This window comes from Pipistrellus hanaki (assembly GCF_964339955.1).
Source record: "Pipistrellus hanaki genome assembly, chromosome: 6".
Lineage (NCBI taxonomy): Eukaryota > Metazoa > Chordata > Mammalia > Chiroptera > Vespertilionidae > Pipistrellus > Pipistrellus hanaki.
In genome coordinates, this window is record NC_140508.1 from 13,252,560 (window position 1) to 13,280,427 (window position 27,868).

Genomic DNA, 27,868 nt, shown 5'->3' on the forward strand with positions numbered 1-27,868 from the left:
AAGCCTGCTTTCTGTAAAACACAGCCCCTGCCCACTGAACAGCCCACCCACCAGGAAGGGTTCCGGCATCACCCATGGGGTTGTGTCTCACCTCAAGTCAGTGTGTGAAGCACGAGGCACTCACACCTCATTTAAGCAGGAGGCATCAGGCACCACCAGCCAGGTGTCCCTGCCCTTCCCGCTGCTGCTCAGCCAGTGAGAGCTGGGGCTCCCGGCACGTGGTGCCTCAGGCTGCCCACGCGCCCCCTCCCGCCAGATGTAGTGCGGCCCAGCTGGGCCCGCGCAGGGATCCCAGCTCGGCCACCTGACTGAGTGCTGGGTGCTGCGGCCTCTGCTGTGCTCCGCCGCCGGCGCTGCGGCCAGTGAAGGCGCCCGCCGTGCACACGGGCCCTGGGAGCGCACTGCGGCCTTTATCTGCGGCGCCTCCTAGTGGGTCAATGGCAAAACCTCTGGGTTCTCGCGAGATTTCTTCCTCAGTGGGGATTATATAATTTCCCTTAGGCGGGGTGGAGGGGTGCTGGCGCCACCCTCCTTCAGAAAAAGTTAGGTGCCAGCATAATTGGGAGTAAGAGAGTTGTCCCTGGGGACACGTGTGGAAAGGGTACCGCGTCCCCCCCACACACACTTAGCTGGACAATGAGTCCTCTTATGCTAATGAGATCTTACGTCACTTCCGCTCTTTCTCAGCCGCCATTTTGGCTAGGGCAGGTTCGGGGACTTGCTCTGAGGCGCTTGTATTGTCTGCTGAGGGGAGACGCGGGATCTGCCCCCTCCCCCGCCCGTTGCAGCCGCAGCCGCCGCCGGCCCGGTCTCCCCTCCGCCGCCCGCCGAGATCCATGAGCTGAACTCCCGCCCCCCCGGCCGCCGCCATCTTGTCCCCCCTCCCCCTCCCGCGGGCAGCGCTAAGGGGGATTTTGGCGTCTCCTCAGGCACAGCTCCCTCTCTCGGTCCCCGCAGCTGAGGAGCGAGAGGAGCGCGGCCGCCGCCGTCCGCCTGCCCGAGCCAGTGAAGCGGCGTCTCCCACACCCTCCGTCTCCTCCCTCCGCCCCTCCTTTGTCTGCACCGCTCGACGACGCCGCCGCCCGCGCGGGGACTGGAGGAAGCCGCTCGCGCCGCCGCCGCCGCCCGCCCGCCGCTCTGCTGCGCCCGCCGCGCCCCCCGGCAGCAGCCGCGGCCGCGGCGCGAGCCGGAGCCCGCCGAGGCCACCGAGCCCGGGCGCGCCCTCGCCGCCACCGCCGTGCCGCCGCCGCCCGCCCGCCGCTGCTCCCGCCCGGCCCCCGAGCACGCCGGCCCCGCGCGCGCCTCGAGGCCGAGTCAAGGTAAGCCGCGCGCCGCCCGCGGCCTGGCCCTCGGTCCGCGCTCCGCCCGCCGAGCCGGCCCCGGCACATTGTTGTCTACATTGCCAGCCCTCCAACCGCACACGCTCCTTTGCATACTCCGGGGCTGACGGGCCGCCCGCCCCGCGCGAACCGCTCCCCGGCTCTGCTCCGGGGGCCAGGCGCCTCCTCCTGCAGCCCGAACCCCGCTTCCCGCTCCCCGCCTCGTGAGCCGCGGAGCCCGGCGAGCCAGCCTGGCCGCCGGAGCTTCAGCCGCTCATGGCATCTCCCTCCACCCCGCCCTCAGCAAGAGCCGAGCTTCTCCCATCCCTGGAACTCAGCCTTTCCTCCCGCCGGCCCCCGCCGGCCCCCACGCACACCCCCAAACCTGGGACGAGCCTTCTGCCAGGTCTATCCACCCATAGCTAGGGGAGGGGGGGCGGTTTGGGGGGCGGGAAGCATGCACCGCACGAGTGAAAGTCTGCCTCTGCTGTGCAGTCCTTCCTCCCCGATATGCCAGCTCCCCTCCTCCCGGATCACGGAGTCCTCCACCACCCTCTTCACTCAATCGCAGCGCCTGGTCAGCACGACCTCTGAGGAGCATTCTGAGCCCCAACTTATAAGGTGGTAGGAAATGGAAATCCAGAAAGCTGCGAAAAGATTTTTTTTTTTTTTAATGCAATGAATGGGGACCAGTTCTTTGAGCACCCTTTTATTCACCTCTTTCCTCTGGGCTGCCTGACTGACTGGCTTCCCCTCCCCCCAAACTGGATGCCCGTCTGCTGGAAAAGGCGCGATTGCTTCTCTTCCTCTTCTGCCCAAGATCGGGCACTAAGATCTAATATCCTTTTTAGCCACACACACCCCACACTAAGTCTTCTTGATGTTCTGCATTCACCAATTCCTCTGGACAGTTCTTGCCATAACCCCATTTCTCAGACAAAGGCTTAGGAGGGAAAAAGAACCAAACTGTTTCCAGTGCTTGCCATTTTAATGCTGTCCATCCCCACACACCCAACTCCTATTCCTGATGCTTCTCGTGCCAGTGCCTTGAACCTTCAAAATGAAAAAGAAAAGAAAAAAACTCCTGGGGAGCTTGAGACAGTTTCTTTAGAAATCTGCATTGTTGCTTCTGGTTTATGGCCATGAAAATACCAGCCCCCACCCAAAATGCACCGCAGCCAAGTCGGCTAAAGGCTATGAGTGTTGGAGTCAGTAGGGGGCGCATTCTCTGCACTGGGTAAGGCTGCAGACGGGGGGGAAGGGCCCCAGAGCTAGAACAGGATGTGCTTCACAGCGCCTTCTACAGACCATGGGAAAATGGGCCTAGCAAGACACACTGCACACTTAGTTGGTGAGCTGACAGCAACATGGCGAAGAATTGAGTCAAGAGCAGTGATTTTTATATCTTTTTAAAAATCCACCCTGCATTTTAGAAGTTCTATCTTTTTACTTTTCAAAACTGTTGACCCTCAAACAATCTACTTTAGTTCTTGATGAATCACCTTGGCACATCCTTGGTACACAGATTTCCCCTTGTCTGGAATTCTTTCACCTTAAACTTTGAATCATTGTCACCATATCTTTCCAAGGTCAGATGGTAAAGGGAAAAGCTTAAAACCTAAGAGTAACTGGTTTGGGGTATTGCTGATACCTCCCTTCTTAATGGCCCAAATCTTTCCAACTCTTTGAGAGTTAATCATTCTTTAGATACGGCAGATGTTAGTGGGGTAGTAGTTTTCATAAGCACGTGGATGGGTGTCATGATTTGCAAAGCCTTGTTGGTAAACATCTAGCCCACATTGAGTTCTCCATGATCAAACTCAACAGTTGATTGTAAAATTTTGTTTTCTTTCAACTTTGGGATTGTAATTGCTATTCATTATCTTAGTAGCCAACCACCTTTGCAAAAGTGTTGACACTGGTCTTTGGTGAACACTCACCTTCTTAGGGTGTGTTGATGTCTATAGATTTTATTCTTATTATTTCCGTAGGTGTGAGATGCACAATGCGAAACCTGGGCCCCAGCTATTGCACCATGATGCACACACAGGGTTGTACTTCTTGTACTGAACTAGATAGGTAGTCTAGTGGTTATGCCCCCTACTGCCATTTGAGGATCTGGACTCCGTTGCTGCTTTGCTCTTTGGACCACATTATCAATTCACTCCGGTGGGTATGTTCACTTTGGAGAGTGGGAACTGCAGCACCAGGGAAGCCAGACACTTCCTCCTCCTCGGTCACCACCAAAGCCAACGCTTCCAAAATTTTAGCCTAGCCACCTTCCTCAAGGAACCGATTCGAGATGGTTGCATTTGTGGTTTCTGAACAAATAACTTATGACTTGTTTAGGAGAAAAATTTTAATATTTTGTAGTCTGCAGTCTTAACATAAAGTATGTTAAGTTCTCAGTTATGCTCTTTTGGTGTTCCAGTCTCAAGAGTTGTTAAGCTTCTAAAAACCTTAAAGGTTCTCTGATCAGAACAGGCTTTTCCATGAACATGTACTTGCTACCAAAGATTGGCTGGTTGTTGATACTCAGGAGTACTTCAGGTATTTTATATAGATACACCAAAATAAATTTATGGGGAAATGAATTGTTGTATTTGATACATAGTTGACCACTTTGGTGCTTAAGGGAGACTTTTCACTGGACATTTGCTACCAAGTGGCATTTTGGTGAGTAAAAAAGGAGGCAGTTACGATCAGGTATTCCACTAGAAACTTAACTATCTTGCTTTTAAATTATTTAGTAATTACAAAAATCAGATATTTAAACTAAATGGGTATTGTTTGTAAGTTTTAAATATTGTTTAGTATTTGTTAAATATAACTTTGATCTGTATTTGGTTTTTGATATATTGTTACACGTAGTAATTTGAAGACAATTTCTTATTTGAGGGTATGTTTGAGGTGAAATTTTTAAAGATTCTATATTTAAGATACAGTGATGACTTTATTGCTAATAGCTGTTTTTCCCCTACAGTTGCTTTGAGCTCTTAGAAAAGGATTCTGTGGCTTCAAAGATTTCCCTGGTTTGACTCAAAAAAAAAAAAAAAAAAAAAGTCAAATAATAGAGCTTGTAGGCTAGAATTTAGGTAAATTGTTAGGGTTCATTAAAGTATAGTAAATAGCCTCAATCAGAGGGTGGGTATGGGTATCCTATCCTATTTAATTGAACATTAAGTAGATTCTTCTTTATGTTGGCCCTTGTTGAAAATTTTCTAAGACTACCTTACCAGAGGATGCTGTACATTATACAAACTAAATTTTTTATTTGGGTTCTTACAGTTTATAGAAAATAATAGGTGATTGGGCTGTAAATATAAAGACCCCTCCCTCTTCACCTTACCTATCTGGAAGTCATTGGTTTTAAACATACCACTGTTAATTTGTTTTGCTTAAATTTCTCTTTTTCCCCTTAAGCCAAAGTGCAGGAGAAGTTCCAAAACTATATTAAAATAAACATCACCATATTGAACAGATTGTCAAGTAAGTTCTCAGTTACTCTTATTTTGATGACCCAATCTCAAGAGTTGCTAAGCTTCTAAAAACTTTAAAGATTCTCTCATTAGAATAGGCCTTTCCATGAATGTGTACTTGCTTGCTCCCAAGTCACCAACCAATAAATAGGGTTTTATCAAGTAAAATGGCTTTTGATTTTCATTATAACATACATTTATTTGTCATTTATATTTGATTTTTAAAAGCATGATTAAGGCATACTATGTTTTTGCTTTCCTGTAACTACTTACAAATTTTGAAGAATATTCATTAAAAATCGTATATTTTAAATATTCAGCAATCTGTTGGTTGATATTTAAGATGTACACATTCCGACTACACATTTAATTGAGAATTACAATTTAATAAGGAAAATAGAGCTGTTATAAAAAGTGGGAACTAACAGAAAAGATAAAATAAAACCTTCAGAATTTAAGTGTATTTTTTTCTTTTGAGAAATATATAAGTACCAGAATTGTATAAATTGTAATAGACCTTGGCAGATTAATTCCATTAATATGTGTGTGTGTGTGTGTGTGTGTGTACACACAAAAAACAGCCTGCTGTTTTAGACTTGGAAATGAAGTGCAGAGAAAGTTATCAGAATTAAACATTGTAGAGTTTTTTAAATAACCTGTTTAAATCTTAGTGAAATAAACTTTTTTAAAACGATGTGAAAGTACAAAAACATTTTTTATTTTATAAGATTAGAAATTAATTTTATATTTACATCAAGTTGCCCAATACTGTTGTGTAATAAGCTACTTATTCAACCTCGACTTAAGGTGAAGGAGTTTCACCTTAAATGGATGTCTTAACCTTGTTAGGTCTTCCAGAAGGTAAAATACTTTCCATGAAAGTTTAACTTTCATTTACTTATCTAAAATGGCATGAAGATTAAGAAAAATGCCATTCCTTTTATAAATAATTTAATTATAGTTTGATTAACAGTTTGATGTGTTATTAGCATCACATAAACTTTCACAGTTTCCCTTTTTTCATTTTGTAAGAGCTCATGATATTAAATCTGGAGCAAATGCCATGTTTTACTGATGTGCATCGCTTATTAGTTATACATATTATATTGTTAGTTTGGAAACTTGGCATTTGAAACTGTTATGAACCAAAATTCCATACTAACTGAATTAATATTTTGAATGTAAAGGCTGTTTCTTGTTTATACATTGGCACTTTCCACCTTGATTTTTGAGACACTTTATAAGAGAAGCCATCTATGTTTTGCCCACTATAATGGCCACCGTTCCATCATGACTTCATGGTTTTTTATTTGTCTTTTATTTTTTTACCTTGTTAAAAAGTGATAGGAAGGACATAATTATATTCCTTTACTCTTTAGTGCTTCTTATTCCTGTGTTTTGGTCATGACCTACCTTCTGTCAGGTTAGGGTCAGCTTAAATGAGAATCCATATTCTGCTTCATTGGAAGGAGAAGACTCCCTTCACATGTTATCAGGCTTCTCAAATATATTATACACACACACACACACACCACACTCTAAAGGCCCAGTGCACGAAATTCTTATACTCAGGGTGGGGTCTCCCTCAGCCAGGCATGCACCATTTCCGTTCTGGTTTCCCTCATATCCATTTATGTATTCACTGTCCTGTACCTTTAGTTCCTTAAGATGCACTCACAAGCTTCCTTGTTTTTATTGATCTCTAGCATAGTTCCAAGAGAGTAGCTAAAGAATTCTAAAATCTTAAGAATTTCATCTTAAATGTTTCAGAATAAAGGAGAGCATAAAAGATTTTTGTTAAGACTTTTCTAAGGGAATCTTTCCTGAACATATACTACAATTTAAGGTTTAACTCAAAAACATACACATCATCTATAAGAGGATCATTGCTGTTTGACCTGCCCATAGAATTGAAAATAAATTTCTTCACATCCTAATTCCCTCTTCAGTAGGGATAGATAGATCTGTAATTGAGTTGTTCAACTTTGGGTTGTTGGTGTTTATGTGGCATTTATCATGACTTAGTTGATTTCGTTAATAAGGATGAGTGTAAAGGCTCCCTTGCTGGCCTTTGTCGTATTATTTATATTCATATATATATATATATAGGCTAAGTGTCCATCTTTCCCTCCAGTTGGTAGCTTGATGCACACTGATCACCAGGGGGCAGATGCTCAATGCAGGAGCTACCAGGACGCCCACTGACCATTTAAAAATAAACAGCAGCATGGAACTGGAGCCAACAAATCAACACTTGGCTTCCCCCAAGTGAGATGCAGGCCTCGCCACCACCCTGGAGCAACACCCCATCAAATCACAGCCAACGCTATCAAGACCCCATGACGCAAAATGTGGCCCACAGACCAGACCAGCCCAGAAATGGTCACTGTGGGCACCGGGTAATGACATCACATAGCAACACCCAGCTTCCTCTCCCTAGCGACTAGCCTTCTTGGAGTTTCTTCAGCCCAGGAACCAACTTGCTTTATAGCCAGGTGCAAACATTTTACGGTTTAACCAAATGTTTGCGAAGTGTTTTCCCGTTACTCATCTCACTTGATCCTCACAGAAGTCTTGGAGTAGGCAGATAGGAGATTCTGTAGAATCCTGTTTTCATTAGCTGGAAAATAGGGATTTAGAAAGTTTAGAAACTCCTACTCAAAAGAAGTAAGAAATGGTGGACCTTGAAAATGTCTTCAGTTTTTCTCACTGCGCAAAATAATAGTCAAATACTGCTACAGTTAAATATTTTACCCTTTGTTCTCCCTGCGTGATCTACAATGATAATCTGCTTCGTGTTGATATTTACTGCTGTGTTGCTGACAATTACGTGAAAGAGAAGTTGGGGTGCTTCGCTGGGCTTGAAACAGTTTAGCTGAACCAGAAAGCAAGTCTAATTAAGCAAGCTTATATATATATATATATATAGAGAGAGAGAGAGATGTAAAAGGCTAAGTTGACTCACACATGCACGATACATAGAAAGCTCTCGCTGGTGCCAGTCGCACACGTGTTTCGGTCTGTCATTGTCAATCGTAAATTTGGTTGTTTTTGTTGACATTCTGAAGCCCAAAGAAAGCGCCATCGTCGACAGAATATGTCTGAAGACCAACTATTGCCACAACATACCTCTGAAGCTGAAAGAAGCTGGTGGCGTCGACAGAAAATGTCTGAAGAACAACAATTGGCGCGGCATATCTCTGATGCTGAAAGACAGCGACGTCATCGACAGAATATGTCTGAAGAACAGCGATTGGCACAGCGTATCACTGAAGCTGAAAGAAGCCGGCGTCGTCGACAGAAAATGTCTGAAGAACAGTCATCGACAAGTACTTATTTATTAAATATTTATTAAGATATTAAAATATTCTAATTGCCTTTCAGTGTGCACGAATCTGTGCACTGGGCCCCTAGTAAAATAATATTGATGGCTTGCCTATTTTATTTTTCAAGTACTTTATAAACCATTCTCAATTCTTTTAGGACTGTCCTTGTTTCACAGGTAGGGAAATTAAGGCAATACCACGTGCAATAATGAAATGAACCACCAGAATACATCAGAGCTAGTTCCCAGGCTGTGCTTGGAACACTGGCTTTTATAATGCTCCTGTGAGCTGTTTGGTTAATGAGGGCTCAAATGAATGCTTCATAACTTCATAGTGATTTCTGTGCTTGTATGTCAGCTACTGCCCAAGGGTCCCAAATGGGCTCCACAGTTACACCCACACCAGGATAGTGTAGGTGGAAATTGTGATGGTAATGGTTAGTTGAAGTAGCATATGTCTGGTTTGAAGTTTACCTGAATGAGGATCTAAAAGAAAGTTTGGTTTTGGTCCTGTTACTTTTCCCAAAATTTTGGTTTAGGTCAGTCTTTTGTTCCTTCTCACAGAGCAGTTATTTTTGCTTAGACAGATAATTACTGGTTTTTGCCCTTCTGCCATTTCTGTCTTCTTCTGAACTCTTTATACTGCATTTAAGAACTGGCAGAAACGTGCTTCTCTTGAAAATCTGTAAAGCTTTCCTTTTCTGGCTAAAGCTGGCAACAATTGAGAAACCTGCACGAGTGGCATCTTTTGAAACCTGGTGTATCTGAAGAAACTTCTCTCTAGTGGAAATATGGCAAAAATGAATTAAACTTTTAAATTGGAAGTACCAGTTTAGTCAACAATTACAATTCTTATTCTTGTGAAAGGTGAATAGAGACTTGGAGTGTCCTTAATGTAAGGTGTGCTCAGATCCTGGTTCAAGATCATTAGACTTAAAATCAAGAAAAATAAAATCAAAACTTTTCTGCAGAAAATATGGAGATTGGCCATTAAATGTCAAAACCTGCTGTAAGAATAATGTTTTTACTACAGAGAATGCTTTGGTTAAATCTTGACTTTAGGAGATGAGTTAGAAAAACTTGGTAATTTAAATGTATTATTTTATTTTTCAAGAATGGTAAGAAAAGTACATTCCTCATTACTATGAGAAAGTTATTTCCACTGCTTTGATCATGGGGGAAAAAAATTTAAGGGTTGAAAATAAGCTACGTTTGTCTTACGCCATTTTTATGCAAAGGCTAGCGAGCCGCGTGCTTCTGGAATGATTCCAGAGGACATATCTGGTTGTCCTCTTAGGCCTGGTGTGAATTGGCTTCCTTTTTTCACATTTCTTATAAGTCAGGTTTCCCACCTGTGTTAACAGCAAGCAGCTCTATGGAGTTCTTATGTAGATAGCAAATTGTTAGAATCATGTCCCTGCTTTCCGGGAATGCCTGTTTTAAAAGTAGTAAATTGGGAGATGCTCTCCATCTCATATTCCCTAAAGCTAGATTGGGATGTTAGAGATATTCCCAATCTTTTCTTATTAAGCAGTAAGACATCATTCTCCCTTTCAAATAAACATTATGTGAACTCCTGTTTATAAAATTAAGGGTTGCAGGTGAGGGGAAGGGAGGTCACACCTCTGGTTGCAGTTGCTCAACTTCCATATGTCCTTCAGGCATCATCTTCCCCTCCATCCAGATTCATATCTTAGAGTCTCTCGGCACACTCTCAGAAGTAACCCTGAAAACTATTGGTTCTATTGCTGTTCTAGGAATTCTGGTGGTCATAGCTAGGATTCTTGTCTGAAATCTCAAAGTAACAGAATAAGCAGCAACATAATAGCATTTTCACTAGTCTCTTGGTATGAAAGTCTTCTTGAAAGAGGAGTGACTCACCTATTTTTTAAATAAATATGCAAAATCTATACCATACTTTTATGTTTCTATATAATTGTAAGTCATGTAATTTTATTTTGGGTATTTGCAGATGTTCTATTGCATAAGCATTTTAAGTGCCACAGCTTTGTAAAATTAAGGATATGCTTACTCTGACATGAATGCACTCTGACATGAATGATTCACACACATGTATTAAAATACTACTATATGTATATGTGTAAGTTTGAATGCACATTATAATGGGTACCAGAACAGATGTATGACAAACACATCTGATTTTCAGGGATAATAATAGTTCGTACTTTTTAAAAGATTATACTCTGGTGTGAACTTATACTTTTTAAAGTGATTTTTCCCAGTATCTGATCTGGTTTAAAGTAATAATGACAACTGCTTTTAAGTATTAACTGGTATAATCCCATTTAATTCTCTGACATTTGGTTATACCATTTGAAAAAAAACAAACAGACCTACAGAAGTTAAGTAACATTTTTAGGGTCACAAAAATTGTAAGTGGCAGAGCAAGTATTTAAACACAGATCTGTCCAGCTCTTAGGGCTGTGTTCTTAGTCGCTATATTATATCATCTTTCTTTTTTGGCAGAGGAAAGCTTTATTATGCTTGTCACCTTCTTGTTACAGAAGTTTGAAGTTATATTTTACATGTGGCTGATAGCTCAGCTAAATTTTTGTCCATGAAAGCAAATTATGATGTAGGCTGTAGGTTTTACCCTTGAACCTTCTTTCTCCATTCCTTTGTTAATGCTTCAATATCATTACCTTACACCTAAGGCTCGTGATTTTGCAGACTTTTTAGATTGAGTAGGCCTTGAATGGCTGTAATCTTTTTCTGTACCACTACCTACTCTAGAATCATTTCAGTTTTGCAAAACTAAAAAAAAAAAAAGTTGAACTTGTTAAAGTAATCCTCGATGGATTGAATCTATTAAATTAAGGCAGAGTTAATTGGAGCCTTTGATATTGACACAGTGAGATGTAGCAGGTTCTCGAATAATGTCGTTTTGTTCAACAATCAACATGGTTTCAGATGAGAAGTTGATGTTGGAGTAACAACTCCTGTTTATGTCATTAGCTCTATGGTCACATTGGTTCTGTTCTACAGCTTGTCAATGCAGTTCCAAGAATCTTCCAAGAACGACTTTAAATGAGGACTTAGTACATACTACTGTTCCCAGGCCTCTTGGATTGGAGCAGATTTGCCAGAAAAGTGAACTCTCTACTAAGATTTTTTTTTTTTTAAGTACTCAGCAATTCAGGGACATTAATATGTGACCATAGATTCACTCATTCAGTATTGTCCAACATGGTCTGGAGATGTGCGTTTATTTATGTATCTTCTGCATGTGTTTGTGAGGGTGTTTCTGGAAGAGAGGAGTATATGAATTGGTAGGCTGAATGAAGGAGATCCCTCCTCACCAATGTAGGTGGGTGTCCTCCAATCTGTGAGGGTTGAATAGAACAGGATGGTGGAGGAAGGGAATTGACTCCTATCTTGACCTACCCCTAGACTTTGGCACTCTTGGCCTTTCCTCTCGCACTGGGACCTACACCATTGCTCCCCTGGTACAGACTCAAGACTATTACACTGGGTTTCCTGGGTGTCCAACTTGCAGGTGTCAGACCATGGCTCCATGGTCTCAAGAGCCAATTCCTATGATGAATCTCCATTGTTATATTCTGTTGGTTCTGTTTCTCCAGAAAACTATGATTAACAACATATTAAGGATACATGAAGGCCCAGAAACTATATTTTGTGTCAGTGGTACACAGATGAATAAAGAGATAGGAAAATGTAGTGGTTACAGCCAGAGACATTGACATAGGACAACCTGAGTTCAAACCCCAATTTTGTCCTTTGTCCCCTTCATAACCTTGCTTGCCTGTACTTCCCCATAGCCTGTTTCTCTCTTCTCCAAATGGAGAAGATAATGAGACAAGGCAGGTAATCCAGAATAAGGAAATTGAGACAAACAGTAGTTTTCAGCCATCTGATAAATCCTATCTTCCCTCAAACTAGGGCAATCCTTCCTAACCAGAATCACTTAGGAAGACAGCAAAAGTCCAATTAGTGCCATTTGCCAACCACACCCAAGGACAGATGAAGTTAAGAGAATAAATCTCATTTTGGTACTTTAGCATAAAGCAGATAAGTATTCTATTGATTCTTCTCTAAATGCCTAGACTTTAAACCCCTCAAAGTGGCCTGCGGACTGAAGGGTCCAGGTTCAATTCTGATCTAGAGCAGCGTTTTTCAACCGCTGTTCCGCGGCACACTAGTGTGCCGCGAGATGTTGCCTGGTGTGCCGTAGGTGCAGACAAGACAAGAATTTTATAATTTTTCACTATTTTGTTTACTTAATATTTCATAATAAAGTAATTATAAAATACTTTCTTTGTGTTTATTTGATTCCTATTCAAGAGAATTACTTTATATATAGTCAATGTAGGCACAGAGTTAAATTTTTTAACATTTTCTAATGGTGGTGTGCCTCGTGATTTTTTTCATGAAACAAGTGTGCCTTTGCCCAAAAAAGGTTGAAAAACACTGATCTAGAGCACATGCCTAATAGGAGGCGTGAAGGAGGCAGCCGATCAATGATTCTCCTCATTGATGTTTCTGCCTTTCTCTCCCTTCGTCTCTGAAATCAATACAAATATATTTTAAAAAATAAAATAAAAGCCTACAAATATATTTTTTTTAAATAGAACCCCTCAAAACAAAGGGCCCACCCAAGGTCTTTCCCACGCCCCCCACCCCATTTTCCCCCACGGGTAAGCATCTCCTAAGCGCTAAGGGACCCCATGAGGTTTGCAACCAGGGCAGCAGCAGTTCATACCAGGCAAACCCCTGAACCTGTTCCCAAGGCCCCTTTTTCTCTGACTCCTTAGTGGGCTCATTTCCCCCACCTAGTTCTCCTGTCTTCCTATTCCCTTTTTTGTTTCACTGTCCTCAGCTTTAATAAATGTCCTCTAAAATTTACCTGGGCTCATGTGAATTTTTTTCTGTACAAAGTCAAGAACCCACATACTACCAGCTGGCCCTAGGCAGACCTACTCTCAGCCACGTCCCCTTTCCAGTAATAATGATGGGGCTGTTGTGCAAATTAAGTGAAGCTTAATTTATAGGGCATTTGACAATAGTGATCATACAGCACATGCACAGTAAAAAGCAGCTGCAATGGTTTGTAGCGAGCTATAACTTGGTTGATTCATCAGAAGTAGATCCTGGGACAAAGGGGATTATTAAAAAGTGACGAGGGTAGGGAGAAGGAGAAGGGACTGGGGATGTTACTGGACTGGAACAGGATGGAGATCTGCTTTGGGCCACAGGTAGTGGATTCTTGACTTCATTCAGGAAAGATTTCACAAGTCTCGGTGATTCTGAAAATATGTCAATTAAAGCCGAGGACAGTAAAACAAGGATGGGCTTAGGATAGAAGAAGCAACAGAAAGTCTAGGCGGTGGGGCTGCTTTGACTCTAGACATGTTATAGGAAAGAAATGAGCCTATGCAGGGCTGTCTTGATTCACTGAGAAATAAGTCACAGTGACAGAAGTGAGCCAAGGCCAGGCTGCTGTTGACTCACTGAAGAATCAGAGATGGCCTTGGAGACAGGTTCAGGGGGTTAGCCCAGGACAAACTGCCCCTGCCCATTGCTACCCTGGTTGCAAATCTCTTGGGTGCCCTTAGAGTTTAGGGCACCCAAGATATTTAGATGCATGCCTGAGAGGGAAGGAAGGCATGGGTGTGCTCCCTGGAGAGACCACCAAAATGTTTAATTATAAAATATGTATAACAATATTTTAACCATTTTTAAGGGTACAGTTCTATACATTTAGTACACTCGCAGTGTTGTGCAACCACAACCATCATCAATCTCCAGAACTTTTTTACTTGCAAAACTGAAACTACACCAATTAAACAATAATACCCATTCACCCCTCCCCCAGCTTTTTGCAACTACCCTTCTACTTTCTGTCTCTGTAAATTTCACTGCTCTTAATGTCTCATAGGAGTGGAATCATATAGTGTTTGTCCTTTTGTGACTAGCTTCTTTTATTTAGCATGTCTTTGGGGTACATCTATGTTTCCAGTAGCCACATTTAAAAAAAAATAAATATTTTAACTCAATATATCCAAAGTATTGACATTTTAAAATCATTATTTTTATAAAGATATTTATGAGATACTTGGCATATTTTATACTAAACCTTGGAAATCCTGAATATGTTTTAAATGGGCAAAGGACTTGAACAGACAATTCTGCAAAGAAGATATGTACAATTGGCCAATAAGCATGTGAAAAAGAGGTCAACAGCAAACAGGTGTTGATGAGGATGTGGATAAATTGGAATTGTATACTGTTGGTGGGATGTACTGGTAAAGGCAGAGCTGCTATGGAACATAGAATTATGTAATATGTAATATGACAACAAGATCTGGAAAAGATACTTGTACAGCCATGTTGATAGCGGTTTTATTCACAAGAGCTAAAAGGTAGAAGCAACCCAGGTATCCATTAACAGATGAATGAATAAGCAAAATATGTCTACATAGCTGGAATATTATTCAGACTTTAAAAGGAAGGAAATTCTGACACATGTTGTAATATGGATAAACCTTGGGGACATTATGCCAAGTAAAATAAGCCAGTCACAAAAAGACATAATTTATTATTCTATTTATATGAAGTACTTAAGTAGTCAAAATCAGACAAAGTAGAATGGTAGTTGGCAGATGCACAGAGGGAGGGAGAAATGGGAAGTAATTGTTTAATGGGTATAGAGTTTCAGTGTACAAAGTGAAAAGAGTTCTAGAAATGGATGGTAGTGATGATAGCACAATATTCTAACTATTCAATACTATTGAACTATACACATATAAAATTTACCATCTGCATGGTGTTTATGTGTATTTTACCACAATATAAATAATCAGTTCAGTTCAGATTAAGCATATTTTAAGCTAAATAGCTAATAGTGATAAATATCTACCTTATTGGAAAACACAGTTCTTAAAATAGAAATTTACAAAATTTTCAAGCAACATTGGTTTTCTTGCTGCCTCTAGAAACAATGAAATAATTTATTTTAAAAGAAAAACATTTATGTGTGCATAAAAATCTGGAGGGGTAAATATGATGTCAATGTTAACTATTATTGTCTTTGTGTAAAGCTTCTTCTGTTTATTCTTTGCCTTATCCATATTTTGTAATCATTTACTAGGCCTAATTGATGGGGTGGGAGGATGGGGACCAGCTTCCTTGAGATACAATTCACTGGCTAAAGTGTACAATTAAATGTTTTTAGTATATTCATAGAGTTGTGCAACTGTAACCAGAATCACTTACAGAATATTTTTACTATCCTATAAAGTACCCAGTTAGTAGTCACCTTCTATTTTTGCCTCTAAATCCCCAAGCCCTAGGCAACTTTAATCTCCTTTCTATCTATGAAGATTTGCCTTTCCTTGACATTTCATGTAAATGTAAATGGATCCAGTAAGTGGACTTTTGTGACTGACTTAACAATGTTTTCAGGGTTCATCCGTGTTGGAGCATGTATCAATACATCATTCCTTTTTGTGGTTGAATCATATTCCATTGTATGAATATACAGTATTTTTTTATTCACTTATCAGTTGAAGATTTGGGTTGTTTCTCCTTGGGTATTATGAATACTGATGATAACAATAGTGTACAAGTTTGTTGTTACTGTTTTGTGGATGTATGTTTCATTTCCCAATTGCTTTTTTAACAAAAATGAATGGAACTTTTGAGGGGAAAGTTGCTGAAGAGGCAGTTATGAGCTGTCTAGCCCTGCCCTCCAGGAAAAGGAGAAAAAAAAAATCACCAAAGCCTCTGCTTTCCCAAGCAGTTTTGGGAAGAACATGCTTTGAGTATTGATAATAAGTTGATAAATAAGAAACATAGCATAACTTTGGTTTTTTTTTTAAAGCTACTTTATTTAAGGATACCAAGGTTATGGTTTTCCTTTTTCATGATACTACCATTACAATTTGGGTAGAAAGATATCTTTCAGATGTGACTATCCAATGAATGTTGGCATCCACGGTGATGGTAAAGAGCACTGTAGGGCAAATGGTCTCAGAGCTGAGTTTTTGTTGCAGTTCTTTTCTGGGAGTGATTGGACTATCTAACCAGAGATGGGTGTACATTCTTATCTCTTGATCACCATTTGAGCCAGTTTGGCTAACATTTTAACTTCACTTCATCCTGGGGATTGAAGTTATAGCACTTTTGGGATATACATATGTAACATGTTGTTGTTCACTTTTAATTAATGTCAGAGATCAGAGCTTCATCTGTGTGAGTAAGGAATGTTGCATCCTAGATCTGGATATAAGTGTGGGATCCAGTTCTGACACTGACAAACTGATCATCTTTGGACCAGTTGCTTCACCTCAGTTGCTAATACTACGTAAAGGGAGAAGAGTTTAGATTAGACATCCCATACGTAGGTTCTTTCAGTGATTCCAAGTGCTGCTTTTCCATAGCATTACAGTTGGTGTTGTGACTTGAACTATGAATCGCAATCTCTTATCTTTCCTAAGGCTTTTACTGGACATTGGTTCTTTTTCATTTTGCAATCAGAATGTTCATGCTCCTTCAATCGAGGATTTAACTTAAAGAAAGCGGATGTTACGTACTTCCTTTCTAACCAGACATGGATTCAGCATAGAATATTTTTTTCTTTTTTTTCCACTAGTTGAACCAGCTAATGCTGACAAGATAGCACATATACAAAAACAAAAATTATTTGGATGATCATATATGTAAAGTGCCTGCCACTTTTCAGGAGCATTAATTTAAAAATAATATCCGGAATGAGAGAAGTATTATTCCACTTGACATTCTGATTATGTCACATCTAGAATATCGGTTAATTCAGGGCATCAAAGAGATTGACAAGCATCAAAGAGATTGAGCCTATCCATTGGCTTACTTATGCAATAGCAGAAGGAATTGTGAAAAGAACTGAGCATGATTAACTTGGAGAAGGGGAAAAATTTGAGAAGGGGGAAGAACCAATGTCCAGTAAAAGCCTTAGGAAATGTCTTAAAAACTTGAAGCTATTATGTGACTAAGTGGTTAGACTTCTGTAGCTCACCTGAGAGTTGTAGGCAGTTTACAAAAACTTGTAAAAAGTAAGCTTGTGAATAGAGCTGTCCAGTGTGAATCGAACGGCCTGGTAGGGTTTATGCTTCCCTCCTTTGAGGTGATCAGACATTGAAATAGTCTCTGAGAGCCAGATTGTTTGTGTAAGGAATTCACACATTGTTTATAAAAAGTGGGTAAAAGTATTCCTATGGCCAATTATTTTCATACAGAATGTTCTATTTAGGTAAATATACACATTCTGCCTTCATAAATATAGTCTACCGACCAAAGAAATAGTTATAAAAACTTAATTATATGGAATTTAATAATTGATTTGGTTAAAAATGGAAGAGAATCAAAGGTGTGTTTTTCATCCTGAATTAGAGGCTATTTGTATTTGATATTTTACTCAATTACTTGGGTGGTGTGTTTTTATTTTCATTATCAAACAGGCTAGTAAAAGTCAATGCAGTTAGTAATTAAGCATAAAAAAAAACAGAAATTGGTTACATTTTCTTCCTACTTCTTGCCTTTGTTAACAGTGTTCCAATATGATGATCCTGAGCAGTGTAAGTGATGTTCATTTTTCAGATTTAGCTTTTGGTACAAGTGTGTCTTCATTTGCAAAATAGTTTCTAATTTTCCAGGGTTTTCCCAGTACCCCCCTTTTTAGGCTCAACACTACTATATATTGAGAGAAGAGACTGAACTTGCTTTTCTTACTTCTGTCATGCTGTACAGTTTTAACTGCTAATCCAAAAGAGCATTCCGCCCCTGGGATAGTCAGACAGTTACTTGTTCTGTGGTATTTGGGACTTGGAAAAAGAGAGAAGACAGAGCTGCCTTTCTATGAAGAGCTTCTGGCATCTGGACGGTCTTTTACCCAAGTTTATAGGAAGGAAATTGAAAGACCAGCTACTTCTGTTTAGAACTGTTTTATAGAAAGATTGGATAGGATGATTGCTTCCAGATTGAATGTAGGTCTGGGATCTGGATGTACTCATGTATTGGAGGTGGCTCCAGCATGGCTTTGCAAAGTTTATATGTTTGTTTTTTAATATATATATATTTTTATTATTGATTTCAGAGAGGAAGGGAGAGGGAGAGAAAGAAATACGGATTGAACTGTGATCTGGTTCATGGGTCAGTGCTCAATCCTTGAGCCCTGCTGGCTGGGCAAGTTTCATTTTTAAAAATACAAATATATAGACCTTTTCATAAGTGGTTTAATTTAAATATAGACTTAGTGACACCCTTAAAAGCAAATAAGGTATCTGTGTTCACTTCAGATCCCAGAATAGTAAGGAAAGATAAGCGCATGTTGCTTACAAAAAGAAAGTATTTTCTGAGTACCACAATTTTCCTTAATGAGTGATGTTAAATATGTTGCTGAGGGAGGGGGGGAGTAGGCGGAAAAGAGAGTGTATGAATATAGGAATGACCTTTCTTTCTATCTAAACTGTTTTTTATCTTATCCAGGTCCTAAATGTTTCCACAGAGACATTTTAAAATCAGTTGGGGGGAGAGGGGATAAGTATCATCCTGGGTAGCAGTGAAGTAAGTGGTGCTTTGATTCTCTATGAGAATTTTTTAAAAATGCCTAGCTGTTTAAAAAAACTTCAGATTTTAACTCTTAAACCCCAGTGTGGGTTTTAAGGTTGATATATTCTTTCATCAGCATTAATTGGAATACAATTGACTGCATGGGCCCACACTTACTAATATACGCAGATTTTTTTAAATAAATATGTACAGTAACGTAAATATTTTCTATTATGATTTCCTTTATTTTCTTTAGCTATGTTATAAGAATACAGTATATAATATTAATATACAAATGTGTTAATACATATTAACATAAACATGTTAATCAATTGGTTTTTTTAATACATTGAGTGGCCAAATTATTATGATCTCTGAACGTGTAATAATCTGGCCACTAAGAGTGTGTGTGTGTGTGTGTGTGTGTGTGTGTGTGTGTTAGAGGTCTGGTGCATGAATTCGTGCGTGGGTGGGGTCTGGCCAGCCTGGCCAGGGGGAAGGGACATGGGTAGTTGACAGGCCTGCCTGCTGGTCAAAATCCTGGTCGAGGGGACAATTTGCATATTAGTCTTTTATTATATAGGATCTACACTGAGTGGCCAGATAATTATGTGTTCAGAAGTCATAATAATCTGGCCACTCAGTATATATTTTATTGATTTTTTTTTTTTTTTTTTACAGAGTGGAAGGGAGAGTGATAGTTAGAAATATCGATGAGAGAGAAACATTGATCAGCTGCCTCCTGCACACCTCCTACTGGAGATGTGCCTGCAACGAAGGTATATGCCCTTGACCCTTCAGTCCACAGGCCAATGTTCTATCCACTGAGTCAAACCTGTTAGGGCTCAACTCTTTATGTTTATTAAGTCTTCTGGTCAAGATTTGAGAGAGTTCAGTTATACTCGGGATTTTCAACAGCACAGGGAGTCAGTGCCCCTTACCTCCACATTGTGCAAAGGTCAACTAACTGTACTTTGTTTTAAGTGTCAAGGGTCTGAGTTTCTTAAAGGTTAATTTGGGTTGTATTTATTTTTACAGCTTTAAAGACAACATCAAAGTAAAAGCTATGTTATAATTCTTAGGCTTTCTGTGGGCTTCCTATACCTTATTTTGATCAGACTAATTATATTTAGGGGGTATTTTCACTAAACTAATGGAATTCTGCTGTAGCCCCCAAATTTCCTGCTTTGATTGCCCACTAGGTCCAGATTTTAAGTTTCAGTAGACAGCCACTTTGGTGTAAGTTTGCATTATGAGCTTAATTTAGACCAGTAACTGTTTCAAGGAGATATTTGGAGACAGAGAACTTTTTCTTCATTTCAACCCAAGCTCCTCCATTTTATTTATTTACTTATTTATTTAAATATTCATCTAAGACTTGCCCAAACCTGTTTGGCTCAATGGATAGAGCGTCGGCTTGGTGACTGAAAGGTCCCGGGTTCGATTCAGGACAAGGGTATGTACCTTGGTTGCGGGCATATCTTAAGTGGGGGGTGTGCAAGAGGCAGCTGATCGATGACTCTCTCATCGATGTTTCTAACTCTCTATCTCTCTCCCTTCCTCACTGTACAAAATCAATAAAATATATCAATATTCATCTAAGATTTTAGAAACAAGGGTTTGGAAGGTGGGGTGGGGTTAAGAACAACTGGTTTAGACTAAGCAGCTTATGTTTAGGTGTTACCCTGAAGAAGGATAAACATTCTTACATGCAACCATCCTTGTCTGGCTCTCAATGCAATGTTAGAAATGCTTTCCTTATGAAAATTATTGTGTTGCTTTTGCTAATATGCATTAGTTGTGACTGTGGTATATGTTCAGATTGCAGTTCCTGAATACAGGGTAGGGCAAAGGGTTGTATTATTTATTATTATATTTATTTGTATTACAACTGTAAATGTACTTTTGCCCGCCCCTGTATTAGTAAGTAGCAGAGTTATTCCAGCAGGTGATAGGAACTAGGACACATGATCATATTTGCTTCTGTATATTCTGGTATGTTAAATTAACATATATTCTTATTAGTAACGGGAACATCATATAAGAATGATTATAAAATATGCAGAATTATGTACTGGAAAATGCCATGCTAGATCCACACTTATAATAGCTTAAAATAACTTGGAGAGGTTTAATTTGAAGCCCGCCCCCCCCCCCCCCCCCCCCCGGCTTTATTTATCTGTGCCTGGTCAAAGGTTTAAGGTTGGGTTTTATTGGGGGCGGGGGGGGTGTTGTTTTTGGTTTTGTCTCACTTTCTAATGGCACAGTTATAAATGCCCCCTTTTTTGTTATTTGTTTGTTTTTCTACCCCTAAAAATAGGGACTAAAGTATACCATCTTTGATCTGACAGTTTTGCAGAGGGACTATCATACATAGATAAGCCCCATTGACTCTTGGTGTGTCAGATCCTCCAAACCTTGCCTTGAGCCTGCTAAACTAGCACTATCATTTGTTGGGTTTCACTTCATCTCTCTGACTCAGAAGATCCTGAGTACACCTGACTAAATTCAAGCCTTTTGGCTGTGCTATATTTTCATAAGTGATTATAATTATGTTTCCCAGTTAATGACCTTTTCCTTCAGTCAAGTCTATCCTGTATCATCATCCTTTTCCTGTACAGAATCAGCCTATATATATTTCCTGAGACAAGTTCTCTTCTGCTTTTATTTACCCTTTTAGTAGTTGGAGTAAAGAAGTGTTTTTGCATGGAGGAGAAGGAGGTATATGCATTTGATCAGTCTTATATATAATTTATCTGGTTATAATTCATCTGTAGCCAAGGCCTATGGATCTTAGATTTTTATTTCAGACAGCATGTGAGTAGGTGTTTGGCCGAAAATTAGTAAAACTTTAGTGTTTTGGCCCCAATCAGTAGATGAGGGTATGATTTTTGCAAAGATTGATTGGGAAAAAAAGGAATGTGACTGAATCATTCATTCAACAATAAATTTAAATCGTTCTGAAAAAAAAATATATTTAAATTTAGCCGAAACCGGTTTGGCTCAATGAATAGAGCGTCGGCTTGGGGACTGAAAGGTCCCGGGTTCGATTCCAGTCAAGTGCATGTACCTTGGTTGTGGGCACATCCCCAGTGGGGGGTGTGCAAGAGGCAGCTGATCAATGACTCTGTCTCATCGATGTTTCTAACTCTGTATCTCTCTCCCTTCCTCTCTGTATAAAATCAATAAAATATATTTTTTTAAAATATATTTAAATTTAGCTCATCAGGTGTTATATGCTTACCCAAAAGCTATTTATCTTCAGCTCTGTTATTAGTAATACATCAAGTTTTCCCAATTCTTAGAATTTAGAAAATGTTTTACTCTTTCCATGATGTGTTTTTTATTAATGAAACCAGGGCCAAAGCATCTTTCAGAATAACTACAACTTTCTGGTAAACTCCTATTCTGCCAATAGACCCAATTACAAGTATAATTATTTTGCACAAAATTCCCCATTTTTCCTCTTCTATGTCCCACTGCAGGACTACCAAGACTTATGTTTAAAAGTGACATAAATCAAACCTTAAGCAAAAATGATAATGTGTTTGCTGTTATTGCTGTAAAGTCAGGGGATAATGGGACTGGCTTTCAGGTACAGGTGGATTGAGGACCTTAAGCAATCTCATCAGGAATCTCTCTCACCCTTTACTTTCTCCGTGTAATGGCAGGTCCTGACTGCTTTTCAGCATTACAGTAAGCCCCTTTTGAGGCACATGCCCAACTCCATACTGTCATGGTCTACTGAAATAGACTACTCTAACTGGTTGGCCTGACTCGTCATATACACTCTGCTAAAGGAAAAAGGGGCGCATCTACAGCAGGGATGGTTCCAAGAGGAAGTTGGGCACAAAAACAAAGTATCTTCTTTACGCCAATGATCTTGTGCCTACTGTGTGCTCTAGATCTGTCCCCTAGAATTGATGGGCTATTGAAGGATAAGAATTGTGTGCTGTTAATCTCTATTCCTAGTTTATGGACTGGCAAAGTGAAGGTGCTCTGAAAATTACTGTGAACAGATGAACAATGGTAACATTCTCTTAAATTGGATATTTTCCCTTTTTTATGCTATGATCTAAGAGGTTTATGGTTTGGTGAAGGGATCTCTCCTTGGTATTAGGAAAATGGTGCTGACCTTGTGGAAATGGCCATCCTGACAGTCAAGGGTAGCTCAAGAGAAAGGAGGGAAAGCAAGCCCATCTCTACACAATATTTTTCTAACATTACTGTAAGACATCTTCCTCCCTAAGACTAATAATTAAATATTTTGTTTTTAGCTCTCTTTCTGTTCAGGCACTGAATTTCCTAATTATTCTGTTCCTACCCTTCAATCACTTAAGGTTTGGGCACCTTCTCCAAATTTCTAATTCAAAGGGTTTTTGAGGGGTGGAGAGGAGGCCAGGATAATTGTAAAAGTATTTAAACAGTAATCAAATAGATAACATTAATGAATCCTAGAGCCAGCCATTGATTTGAAGTTTTCTCTTTACAGCAAGCAGGAGGCTGGAAAAAAAATAAGAGTTGACTTGTACCCATCACCCATAATAATTGACATTAACTGATGGAGCTTGGTGGAGGCTTTCTTTCAAGGAACCTTTGGCTTGTTTTGTTATAGGCACAGGAAAACTCAGGAAGTATACACAGTGGCCCCCTAACAGCAGAATCTTTATAAATGCTTTTGAGGATTCTAACACATGAATGTGTTATTCCAGCTCCAGATGAACAAAGTATTGGAAAAATGGCCACAGTAAGCACATACATGGAGATCATCTCCATCTGGGAAAAGGGGCAAATAATGGAATTCCCAAGATTAGAAATGTCATGAAGAAAGTTATAAACTTAGCTCAGAATATTCTACATCTTTCAATATATAAACTTTAACCTAGGTTTCTCCTAGTTGCTAATCATAGAACAATGAACCATTTTTATATAGCACTTTCCAATAAGCAGAATTATTTTGCTTATAAGCCTATTTAATTCAGCCTAAATGAGTAAACGAGGTTTACCGTATGGCAGAAATACAACTTTTTATAAATTATGCTCCTTATAATGAAGATCCCTTATGAGCATACTCACTTTTTCAGAACTATAAGTGTATAAATTGGGTACCTACCATATAGGTACCTACCTAGTGCTTCATTTGGATGTCTTCAAACAACTTTGTTAGCTGTGGGTGGGCACTTAGAATGCCTGGTATTTCCCATAGAAGGAGTTTTCCTTTAATCTGAGCTGTAGTTTGACTCCCTGGATGTTTTCTATGTAGACTGGTGGCTTCAGTGGTGGCAACATTTCCAAATTTTTGTGTATTTGTTTTGCTGAGATGTTGAGCTACTAATCCAGGATGCAGAGGAAACCAGTAATGGCTGCCTTCTGGGCACATCTCTGCGCTGAAGTGAAGCAAGATTAACTTCTTCCAAAAGTTCTTCTGTTTTTTTTACCCTCAGAGAGTTTATAAATGACTAGAGAAACAAGACGTCTCTTTAGCATTTACATTTCTATAAGGTAATAGATCTGGCCTTGAATGTACATTAAATTGTATCAGAAGTGACTTTCAAGTCAGCTCTTAGCTAAATATTATTCAGGTTATTGGATGGCAGAGAATACCATAGTCATACTTTATAACTGGTAGGAGTCCATCTTGAAGGTGAGAAGGCTGTTTTTCTCAGTGAAATATAGTTCTCTTTTGGCTCAACTTTGGTTCTTCATATAGAATACTAGAGGCCTGGTGCACAAAATTCATGCACTTCTGGGGGTCTCTCAGCCTGGCCTGTACCCTCTCACACTCCCAAGAATCCTCAGGGGATGTCCAACTGCTGGCTTAGGCCCACTCCCCACGGGAAGTAGGCCTAAGTCTGCAGTCGGACATCCTTAGCGCTACTGCGGAGGCTGGAGATGCTCCAGCCACTGCCACTGCGCTTGCCAGCTGTGACCCCACCGATGCACACTTGTGGCTGGGGAGGGACCGCAGGAGTGTCCAGCTAACAAGGTGTGTCCAGCCCATCTTAACGCAGTCCCGATCAGCCAGACCCCATCAGCAAGCTAACCTGCTGGTCGGAGCATCTGCCCTCAGTTGGTCAGTGCATGTCATAGCAAGCAGTTGGGTGGCCTTAGCATATCATTAGCATAGTATGCTTTGATTGGTTGAATGGTCAACTGGATGACCCGGACACTTAGTATAGTAGGGTTTTATTATATAGGGTTATATAGGATATTGAGACTTATAAGTTCTGGTAATATATTCAGATTCAGAATTTTTAGGAATTACTGTTTGTTTTGGTATGGTTCACCCTTTTTTCTCTTTTCCATTTTTCATAGCTAATTGATTTTTTTTTCCATTAGAATAATAAATGAGGTAACATGGTATTACATTTGGATTAGTTGACTTCATGATTGTGGTTTACAAATGGTAGTGGTATTATAGAATAAAAAGCCTTTATTAATTAGAAAAGCAGGTTTGCATGTATTATGTTTTAATTCTTTGATGGTTTTGTTTTATGCCTTTGTTTTTGGTTTTTTAAAACAACTTTATATACTGTAAAATTGATTTAGATTATTAAGTTGATGATAGTTATCGTTTTTTAAATAAACATTTATAGTCTCATTGGAAGCCATACACATTCTCATCCACCCAAGTTTTACTAACTTTATGTTCTTAACCATTGCTTTTAAGGACCTGGGGAAAATGAATAAAAATTTTCTTCTTTGATAGGTCTTATCATTTAAATAACTTTTCATTTCCCTCACCACACATACAGGCTTTTCATTTTTCAAGATTCCCCTAAAGTCATATAACAGTTACTATTATTTGTTCTGATGCTGTGCCTAGCTTTCCCCATCTCAGCATTCATTTCATGACCTTAAGTGAGTGCCTTGTTCAGGAATGGTTCTGGCTGAGAGGCAATTTATACAATCATTAGTGTCTTTTGTGGTAGAAAGAAACTTTTAAGAATGTTTCTTTTAAAATACCATAACAAGCACTGGCCGGTGTTGCTCAGTTGGTTGAGCATCAACCTGTGCAGCAAAAGGTCACTGGTTCGATTCCCAATCCGAGCACATGCCCAGGTTGCAGGCTCAATCCCTGGTCAGGATGCATGCTGGAGGCAACCAACTGATTGATGTTTCTCTCTCCCTCTTCCCCTTCTATATCTAAAAACATTTTTTTAAGAACATAAAGTCATTTTTTAAAAAGAATGCTATAGTAATTAATGTTTAAGACAATTCCCAGACAGCAAAAGCCCCTTTTCCCTGGCACTCAAAATTATACAGTAATAATGCTGAAATGGTGAGCATTTTCTATTTTCGGAGGTTTGGCATCACAAGGAGAAAAGTACTCACACTTGATTTTTAAATAATCAGATATTATTAACCTAATTCTCAACTTTAGAAGTCCATCACCAAAAGTTTAATTAGAATTGTGCCAGGTTAGATTCATAGTCAATCTGTAACATAAAATGTCTTGTTAAAAATAGAAAAGATCAGAGACCACTTATTTATGCCTGTCTCTTTTAAGTATTCAGGACATACTAGAATATCTACTCATCTTATTTTGTCAGACTGGGCCAGGGTTTTTGATCCTACCATCAGTGGAATTAGTAAATATTACAAGTTGTACATGTTTTGACTTGACTTAAATTTTTTTTCCCAATAGAAACTATGTTCCAACTTCCTGTCAACAATCTTGGCAGTTTAAGAAAAGCCCGGAAAACTGTGAAAAAAATACTTAGTGACATTGGGTTGGAATACTGTAAAGAACACATAGAAGTAAGTAGCATGCCATTTTTTAATTTTAACATGACTCAGCTTCGGATCCATTACTTTGTGTCAGCGGCCAGGATGGTGAACTCTTAGGTGTGATTCTGATTTTGAACCTCACCGTTAGCTTCACCATAGCTTTCTCAATTAGCCTAAGTTGTTCCCTTCTTCCTAAAATGGGCTTTTTCATCTTTGCATCCTGAAGCAAAAGCAATTACCATTGAGGACATACACATCTCAGGCAATTTACTAGGCATTTTAAAAATTATCTCTAAATTTCAAGTCCTTAAAACAACCCCTGGAGGGACATATCTCCAATTTACAGAGGAAAAAACTGTAAGGAAATAGGTCCACCTCACAGCTATGCATGTGGCAGGATCTGTCTTTGGGACTCCAGAGCCTGTTCCCATTCTAATATGCCTGAATGTTCTAGTTGACCTTCTGATTGTTGAGTCATAGTGGTTTGGGTGCTTGTTGTCTCTTTCATAGGATTTGAGCATTTTTGGCCCTTTTGACCCATCATAGACCATTATCTTCCCCTTGTATAACAGTTTGGACTTTACAAACTGTTTTCTAGCCTTTTATTCTATGAGCATTATAACAGCCCCGTGGAATAGCCAGTGTATTGGTTTCTCCTTTTCCAGATCTCATTGCTCCGGGTCTTATGTTTAGTTGGTCAACAAAGCCTCTGACAATGTTTAAAGCTGTGTTTCCCACTAGTCTTTAAGTCCCAACTGGTCAGGGATCAGAACTACCTTGTCCATCTGTATATCCCAGGCACCTAGTACAGTGCTGGGCACAAAATAGGTACTTAGTAAATGTTTGGATGGAATTGAGAGTAAAAAGCAATTTCCTTTATTCAACAGGTTTTCTTTTCCTGATTTCCACTAATAAGTCTAGGGATTGATTATGTAGACTGAAACTTCTCTAGTTGAGTTATTCCCATCATGGATGACCTCTCCAACCCCTCAAGTTCAGGTAGATCTGCCTGATGAAATATTCATTCACATCACACTCAGTGAGATAATCTTCATAGAATAAATAATGCAAATAATGCTCCTTTTCTATCCTGCATGATTTTTCCCCCATCATTACACCTATTACATATCCTGTAATTTACATGTATTTGGTTTTCCCACACTGAACTATGAACCTTTTAGGAACAAGGGAAATTATACCCTAAGACTATCTTCCTAGCCTGGGAAGATACAGGCCATTAAATTTTTATATGAGTATAAATTCAACATAATGCTGTTTATTTTCTTTGGATAGCTTTCTTCCTTTTTGGGTTCAGAAATCTTCAGTTTTCTTCCCAATCTATTGTACAAAACCAGAATATCATCTGTAGTGCTATAAGTGAACATTACACTCCATTCTAATACTACAATTGATGAGTTTCAGTACTCTAATGAAGGGTACTTTGGCAT

At 39.7% G+C, this 27,868-nt stretch overlaps 1 protein-coding gene across 3 annotated transcripts in view; it reads left to right on the forward strand.

Moving 5' to 3' along the window:
• The first annotated feature begins 1,185 nt into the window (after positions 1-1,185).
• The window catches only part of ADNP (activity dependent neuroprotector homeobox), a 37,124-nt gene continuing 10,441 nt past the window's right edge, over positions 1,186-27,868 (forward strand). Inside the window, exons 1-3 of one of the 3 annotated variants that reach the window (XM_084886985.1) lie at positions 1,213-1,319; positions 3,311-3,488; positions 26,338-26,450. In XM_084886985.1, coding sequence (XP_084743111.1) covers positions 26,343-26,450 — 108 coding nt within the window. In that variant the 5' untranslated portion in view covers positions 1,213-1,319; positions 3,311-3,488; positions 26,338-26,342. Of the gene's footprint in view, positions 1,320-3,310; positions 3,489-7,905; positions 8,128-26,337; positions 26,451-27,868 lie in introns of those variants that run through there. The other 2 variants (XM_084886984.1, XM_084886986.1) reach the window with 2 other exon arrangements.